General features: G+C 25.1%; 1 protein-coding gene across 1 annotated transcript; it reads right to left on the bottom strand.

Annotated features, from left to right (window-relative positions):
• Window positions 1-4830: 4830 nt before the first annotated feature.
• On the bottom strand, window positions 4831-6352 carry LOC145835668 (kelch-like protein 14). Its single transcript, XM_082943359.1, has 2 exons — window positions 6163-6352; window positions 4831-5585 (listed from the first exon to the last, which is right to left on the bottom strand). The coding sequence occupies exons 1-2, from the start codon at window positions 6350-6352 to the stop codon at window positions 4831-4833; spliced, it is 945 nt and encodes a 314-aa protein (XP_082799485.1).
• Between the last annotated feature and the right edge of the window lie 2466 nt (window positions 6353-8818).

The raw sequence follows: 8818 nt of genomic DNA, 5'->3' as shown, positions 1-8818 counted from the left end.
AAAGTTGGGTGGGTCATGATAAAGAACAGAGAAAGAAGTTTGCAAAAGTTCTTTTATCAAAAGTTAATTTTTTTTCGTTACCAAGTGGGTCTCAAATAATCAACAGTATTCTGATTCAAATATCACCCAAATTACAAGTGGAAATTGCAGAAAAAATGAGAAAAGCTCATCAAAAAAACCTAAAAGTACTTGTTCATACAGACGTTGTGCTCAAAATTTGTTTGATGTTATGCTAAGTGGCGGTATTCTTGATGATTTCAACAGAACTTTCAAAGTACAGAACCGTGTGATAAAAATTAACGGTAAAAATCTTAAAGACGTAAAAGTTCTAGCTCGCATGCAAACAGAACGATACTTTCATCAAATGATTTACTGTCAAGGTGAAGTGTATGTTATTGGTGGCCGTGACAAAAATCGTCAAAAAACTTTGCTTGTAGAAAAATATTCTTTGACCAAGAATAAGTGGCAGAAAATTACTTATGTTGAAGATGCCCAAAAAGGTTTTAGTGTTTGTGCTTTTATGAGTGGAATATATTTACTTGGAGGTCTTAACGAAGTAAGCCAAGTTATAGACTCTTGCATGTGTTTTAATACAAAGAATAATTACTGGACGACCATTACTGAAATGAACAATGCTAGAGTAAAAGCAGCTTGTACTGTTTTTGAAGGAAAAATTGTTATATCTGGCGGTTTAAATCAAGATCGTAGACGTTCTAACACAGTTTAGTCTTATGACTATTTTGCTAATACATGGTCATCTATGCCAAATATGGTTGAAGGTAGACATTCTCACTGCTTAGTTACAAATAAAAACAAAATGTTTGTGTGTGGATATGGTGAGGTACTTGAAGTTTTTGACTCTACTAATAATAAATTTGATAAATTGAATTTGAGTTACATGGACACAGAAGGTTTTGCGGTATCAGGATTGTTTTCTATGGGGAATAAGGTGTACTCGTTAAGTCAGAAGAAACTTTCATCTTATGATGTAGAAAAGAAAGAATTATCCGAAGAAATATTCGAAAGTATGAAAGATATTTATTGGTTTTCTTGCACAGCCATACCTCAACTTGAGTTTTCAGACAAAGTATAAGAACAATCCTTTTTGCTCGCCTTATTTCTTAGCTTGTATTTCAACTTCAAAGCTCATGTCTTGTCAGTTTAAGTATTTATATAACTTTTTTAATACATACATACATATTTATATATATATTGTAAAACCGAAATATAATACTACACAACAAAATCTTAAATAGTGATTTACATTTTTTTCGCAAATAAATTTATAAGGTATATTTAAGTTTCAATTTTTGAATATTATGTTTGTGTGGTTTTTACATCCTTTTTTTATTAATTTTATTTATAAATTTTTTTGTAAGTTTTTTAATTCTTAATAAAAGTCTAAGAGAATATTTCCAGCTTGATTTTTAAGTACACATGCAACAATAAGTAATAATTTTTTTGTGATTTAAAATTTTATTTTTTGTTTACATTAATATTACATTACAAATTATTACGTTAAAAATACTAATTATCTGAACTTATTATTGTTTTGTTAGTAGTTGCATTTTTACCAGATATCATGAATAAAGTTGTGAAATTAAAATAGATTATTTAAGGTTACAAGCATTCACATTTTAATTTTCGTAATTTTAAAAATATAATTTTACTAAATTTAGTTCAATATTATTAAAATATTTTAATTATTAAAAAAACTTAAACATAACTTATCCAAAATTAAAAAAACATTAAGTACATATGTTTTGTTTTTATTTAAATATTTTTTTAATATGAAAAAGTTTTGTTTATTCTCAGCTACCTATAAATATTTTTTTTCTAAACTATTACTTTGTCATAAAACAATTTTAAATCTATCTGGTTTTAAAATTCAGTAACCTGCATTTATAAATTTCAACTTGATTTTATTTTAATTTATCTAATTATAATGAGTCAATTTGAAGCATTTAGATGTTTAGTTTAACTTCGTAAATAAGCACCCTAAACCTAGTATTACCTAGTATTACTCACATGCCTTAATATATAGTTATTTTTATCAAAGTATGTTCCAAAATATTTAATTAATTATATTTTTTAACTTATAGTTTTTTTGTAAACTCATAGCCTATTAATAATAAATTATGCACTTATTTGCATAAGATTTATAATAATGCGTTGATTCTAAATTGTTTACTAAAATTTAACATTATATTTGTTAAATACTAAGCTACTAGTGTTGAGTTATACTTATTTGCTTGAAAAAAGGTATTTTATTTATTTTTCAAATGCAATATTTCAAAACCGGGTTATACTTAAACAGTTTTCGGCACGAGTTTTAAAGAAACATTATGAAAATCTTACATCAAGCTTTTGTTCTTGTAGTACACTGTTATATCATTTACCTAATTACAAAAATAATATAATAAATTAAAAGCATATTTTTGTACTTAGCATATACATAAAATCGGTTTTTACTGTATATCTATGCATTATCTTAGTTTAGGAATAAGATTATTAAAACTTTTCATAGTTACATTTTAACTTTAAGTAACTAAACTAAAACTAACTATTTTTGTTTATTATATATATCTACAGGTAAGAGTGTTTTTAATTTAAAGATTATAAATAAAAAAGCATAAATAAAGTAATGTCTAGAAATTATCATAGGTAAGTAACAATTATTGTTTAAAGTTAAATAATTAGTTCTAGGTAAACTATAAAAAAGAAAACTTTTAGTTAAAACAACTAAAATAAAATACTTCCACTTTTTTATTACTATTTTTACTAGAACATATATGGTTAAGAATTCTAAAACTATTTTGTTACTACTTTACACTAATTATGATTGTTCACAAAAAATTAACAACAAATGCAAGTGTTACAAAATGCGTCAAGTTTTTATTATTGAGATGGCAAGGAAATAGTTTTAATTTTAACATGTATGCCTTGACTAAAGAGTACGTTTCAATGCAAAAGTACTCTTCGCTTTTAGTTTGATGTTCAGTTCGTTCATATGTCCAAGCACATCTAGCATAAATGCAAACTCTGAGAGCAATTCCTTATCTGATAATTCGAAAGAATACAATCTAAATACTTTTCATTCACCTCCGAAAATTGCCAAATTTTCGGTTTTAGGTACCATACACGTCTCAAAACTTTCACTAACTTTATCAAAATTTAAAGCTAAGCAGTTTAACTGAAATTAACAAAACATATTTTAAACATGAATTAAAAATAAGATTTAGCATGCACATGCAAGTTTATAACATTTATATTTTTCAAAATAAAAGCGGTGAAAAAATGTAACAAATATTTTATAGTTATTTAGATAGTTTTCAAGGTGGTATTTAAACTTATTCTATGTAAAATTGGAACCGCTCAAAGGTAACAGTGTAAGTAGAACATAAAACAAAAAGAAAACTAAAAAAATATATGTATAGTATAATGCAACGTTATTTCAATTTATAAAATAGTTAAAGAGTTTAGGTTTCTATAAAGTGTAATTATGGTTTTCGAAGTATACATTTAAATATGTATTTATTGAAGATTTATTAGTTCTAAAAAAACAACGGTTTTCACATGTTTAACAGATTGAGTTTTTAAACTCAAGCTGGTTATCAACGTTTATTTTTATAAATGAAGCTATTGAATTCTAAAACCATATTAATTTCAAAATATATTTATGACGAAATAATAGTTTAGATGAAAATGTTTTTCACAGCTAGCTGAGATTGAACTTTCTTTATTTATTTATATTTAATTTTTTTTTGAATTTTTGAAAAGTATTGTGTAATGAGTATAGTGTGTATAAAAAATGTTCAGTAAACGTGAAGAACGCTTTTTCACATTTTACTCAATATTTTACTGTTAGGAAAATAAAATTAGTATAATTATCATTTTAATTAAGTTACAACAGTTTTTATGTTAATGTTTTTAATTTAAAAATAGCTTTTTTAATATCATACTTATTTTCAATACCTGTCACAAATTTAACTAAAATCCCAACATTTTAAGGTTAGTAGTTAAATGCATCTTATTAACATTTATAATGTGGAAGTAAAGTTTGATAAAAAGAAGAAAAGAAAACTACAAAAATTTTTATTTAATAATAAAACATTTATTACTAATTGTCGCATATGTACTTTATGCATAAAAAACAAGCTGAAAATTTCTTTGAGACTTTTATTACAAAATAAAAATCTTTTTAAAACAATATGTAGGTTAACTCAGTTATTAGTGGATATAAAATTCACAACATAAATGATACCCTGGTAATTAAAATCTAAATGTACCTTATAAATCTATTTGCGAAGAAAATAAAATCAGCATTAATTATGTTGAAATTTTGCTACTTTTGGTTGCACAATTAATATATTTATGTATATATTATAAAAATTATAAAGATACTTAAACTGACAAAATAAGAGCTTTAAAGTTAATATGAAATTTAAGAAGATTAGCTAGCATAGTTTTTCTTATATTTTGTCTGAAAACTCAAGTTGAGGTACGGCTGTGCAAGAAAAGTTATATATATTTTTCATTGTTTCAATTAGTTCTTCAGATAATTCATTCTTTTCTACATCATAACATGTAAGTTTCTCATAACTAAACAAATAAACCTTACTCTCCATAGAAAAAAATCGCATTCGCGCAGTAAGAGCTAAATCCGTGTATCTAAAATTCAAATTAACAAATTTTTTGCTAGTAGAATCAAAAACTTCAAGTACTTCACCATAATCCACACACAAACATTTTGTTTTTGACTGTAACTAAGCTGTGAGGAAAACTTTTACCTTTAATCATATTTGGCATAGATGACCATGTATTAGAAAATTAGTCATAAGACTCAACTTTGTTTAATCTTATACCATATCGATTTGAACCGCCAGTTATTACAATTTTTTCTTCAAAAACAGTACAAGCTGCATTTACTCTAGCATTATTCATTTCAGCAACTTTTGTCCAGTTATTTGTTTTTGTGTTAAAACACATGCAAGTATCTATTATTTCGTCTTCTTCGTTACGACCTCCAAGTAAATATATTCCACTCATGAAAGCACAAACACTAAATCTTTTTTGGTCACCTGAAACATTAGTAATTGATTTCCACTGTTTTTCGGTCATCGAATATTTTTCTACTGACAAAATTTGTTCTTTATTTTTGCGAATGCCACCAATAACATACACTTCACCTTTACAGTAAACTGCTTGATGTCGGTATCGTTTTGTTTTCATGCGAGCTAGAACTTTTACGTCTTTAAAATTTTTACCGTTAATTTTTATCACACGGTTCCGTACTCTGTTCCGTGCCTGAATAATACCGCCAGTTAACATAACATCAAACACATTTTTAGTACAACGTCTGTACAAAACAGTACTTTCATGTTTTTTATGATGAGCTTTTCTCATTTTTTCTGCAATTTCCACATGTAATATGGGTGATATTTTAATCAAAATACTGTCGATTAATGGAGACTCTTTTGGTAACAAAATAAAATGAACTTTTGATAAAAGAACTTTTGCAAACTTCTTTCTCTGTTCTTTATCATGATCCACCCAAGTTTCAACTGCAAGTAACACTTCTAATCCTGAATCAATATTGAGTTCACAACTTGAAATAACTTTCAAAACTAGATTAAAATCTAGCCCTAAAAAGTTCTTAGTTTCGTAAACTATATTGAACAAACGTTTAATGTAAGATAAATATTGCTTATCAAGTTCGGAAAAGTTAAAAATGTTGGCTATTTGATAATAAGTTGTCACATTTTCAATATTGATTTTTTCAGAAAATAGTCTAAAGTTTGTTACCTCTAGGTTCTTTTGCAATAAAAAATTGTTCAATTTCAAAATTTTGGCAAATTGAGATGGTAACATCTTCTTATTTCCTGAAAATAAATTCAAACTAAATAAACAGTTTTATATTTTAAAGATTTTTTAAAACCTACCTAATATTGTTTAGGGTTAAAGTTCTGAAAAAATAATAAAATTACTATCAAGAGCTTAGTACGTTACATAAAAATAAAATTGCTAATACATTCCAAAGTCTTTTTTATTCTATGCTGAACAAAGATTAGTAATTCTATTGTAATGAAAAACTAATATGTATGATGAAGTGTCTTGAGAATTAAAGAACATAAATTTTATTACCAATTTAATTTAACAAACCTCTAACGGGACCGTCACTGTCCATTCCTGATATTTTGTCATCTTTTAAAGCGTTTTGTTTACAAAAGCTGATTAGTGCACTACCCGTACCATTTGTAGTCTCATCATCTAAAATTTTATGGCCTTTACTCATGTTTTCTAGTTTTGCTTTTTTAGCACCACTTTGGCTGTGGATACTTTGAAAAGACATTTTTAATTTTTATCTTTAATTATTTTCACGAATTCTGAATGTTATGTTTTAGCATTACTGAAAGTTATTGAAGTGTTAACTATTTTTCCTAGTTACAGCTTTATATATTATAGATTATGTAAAAATTGCTAAAAGTCAGTGCAACAAATTTGAATTAGTTTTAATTTATGTTAAATATCATATACATTCTACCTTTAATATTTTAATACTATTAAAGATTGTTAAAAAAAAAACTATAAAAGAGGTTTTTTATTTAACACAACTATATTTCAACAAACTTTCTTCATTCTGACAAAACTGTAAAAACATGAAAAATTTTGAAACTTATATAGCCTTATAATTGCTACAGAAATTAGTTAACCAAGCAAAACACAAAGCAAAAAAGTAACTAAAATACAAAACAAGCATAATTAAATTTAAAATAAGAGCATTAATTAAATAAACAAGCATTATAAATAATCAAAACTTTTCTGCTTACATAACTTTGGTTAAATTGAATTAATGTATATGGCTTGAGTTATGATCAGGTCAAAAATATTGTTACAACTTCTTAATATTTCAATTTCGTTTCTACAATAACTTTTTCCACGATCGTGTTATGTTTAAGTTTTTTTCTTTTTAATTTAACTACTATTTTGTTACATTTTTGCTTGATTAACTATTCTTTGATGCAGTTATATGGCTGAATATTTTTTTTTCTAATTTTTTACAGTTTTATAACACTGATGAAATTTTTTTGAAATATAATCATGCAGAATAAAAGACCTTGTTTGTTTTTTTAAGTAAAATAACAGACTAATGTTCTTAATTGAATTTTTTATTATATCTCATATTTATTTATTTTTTTCAATCAAAATATCTACAAAACGTTTGCAAATTCTATTTTAAAACATCAGAAAAGTCTACAGCAATTTTTATAATATGGTTTAGTCAAAATTTTCTACGATATTTTGTTTCAAATTTCTAACATTAACGACTAATGTCAAACCAAAAAAACATCAGCCTAATAAAAAGAAATTATTAATTCAGATTAGGCTAACCTAATTAATAATAATACACTTATTTTATCATTTTATACTACTTTAGATTACAGAAAGTACCGAAGTAGGACTATTTTAAATAATTTAAAGCTTTTAGAAACATTTAATATGAAAGTTAAATGAATATATCTATAATTTTAGAAGTTAAACATGAAGAGTCTTGTCTAAAAAAGAAATTCAATAGAAAAAAACTATCAAGAAAGATAACTTAAGCATATACCTCTTAGATGATGTATTTATTTTTTACTTTGTATAGTTAATAGTAATTAATATTTTATTTCGATTAAAAAATAAATGAAGGAATTTTAGCATTTTCTTAGCTTTTTGCCTAGTTTAGACCTTCAAAATAGGAAACCAACTGAAACACAAACTACACTACATACCACGTGGGAGTCTCAGCTTTTTAAGCGGGGTACATGTTTATTGGTAGAGTATTTATTCAAGTAGCTTTTTACAAACCACTCAAAAAATTAAGTAGATTTTCCTGTGTGATGTAGCGTTTGTATAAAATCAATAAAACTATGTGCTTGTATTATTGTTATTTAAAAATAAAAAAAGAAAATAAAATGTTTAGTCTAAGGACCTGATGTACGGGAAAGTTTTTCGGTTATCAAGTCGTGCTTTTAAAATTTTTTACGAGCTAGAAAATGTAAGTTTTTTTAATCTAAACTTTCAAACCTTAAGAGATATAACAATAAACAAAATGATTTAAAAGAACGAAGATTAGCTAAGTTATGTGTTTACACTAATTTTAACAATACTAAAATATTTTTTATACCAGTTTAATACTAAAATACTTAAATTAGTAAATCAAGTACTTTTTTCAACGAGGTAAAACAGAAAAGTATTTACCAAACCAATGTTATACCAATTTAATTTTCTGAAACTGCTTTTAAAAGTTTTTAGAGTTTTAAGAAAATAATGATCTTACAAAAAAAGTTAACAAATATCGGTCTGCTAAAATGAGAGATATTTGTCCTAGTAACTGAATACAATTAAATATGTTGATACCATCCCCTCTACAGATTGGTCAATCTTTTGTTGAGGATAAAATGCTTAGAATAAAAAAATAGCATCATCTACTGTCAGCGATTACTTGAATTTTGTTTTGAAACTAAAGCAGTCTTTTTGATAGCTTATTTAATTCTGTTCAAAAATGTTTTTTTAGGCTATCAGCCTATATTAACTTAACAAAGGAAAATATGAAAACTTAAAAGCTAGAGTTGAACTTTTAAAGCAAACAACACATTATAGTTGTGGAAAAATTTTGAATAAAGACAAAACAAAAAACTGTTGTACTTATATTTTGAAACTCCTTAATACATAAATTTTTAACAATATTAAATCAAGTTAGAAAAAAAAAAATTTTAGGATATTTGTAGTGTAAAAAAATTGAAGTCATTTTAAATATAGACTATAAATCTAT

This window comes from Thalia democratica, chromosome 5 (assembly GCF_965202585.1).
Source record: "Thalia democratica chromosome 5, ktThaDemo2.hap1.1, whole genome shotgun sequence".
In the NCBI taxonomy this organism is placed as follows: Eukaryota; Metazoa; Chordata; class Thaliacea; order Salpida; family Salpidae; genus Thalia; species Thalia democratica.
The sequence above is the reverse complement of the archived record's forward strand: the minus strand, read 5'-3'. Positions and strand labels throughout refer to the sequence as shown.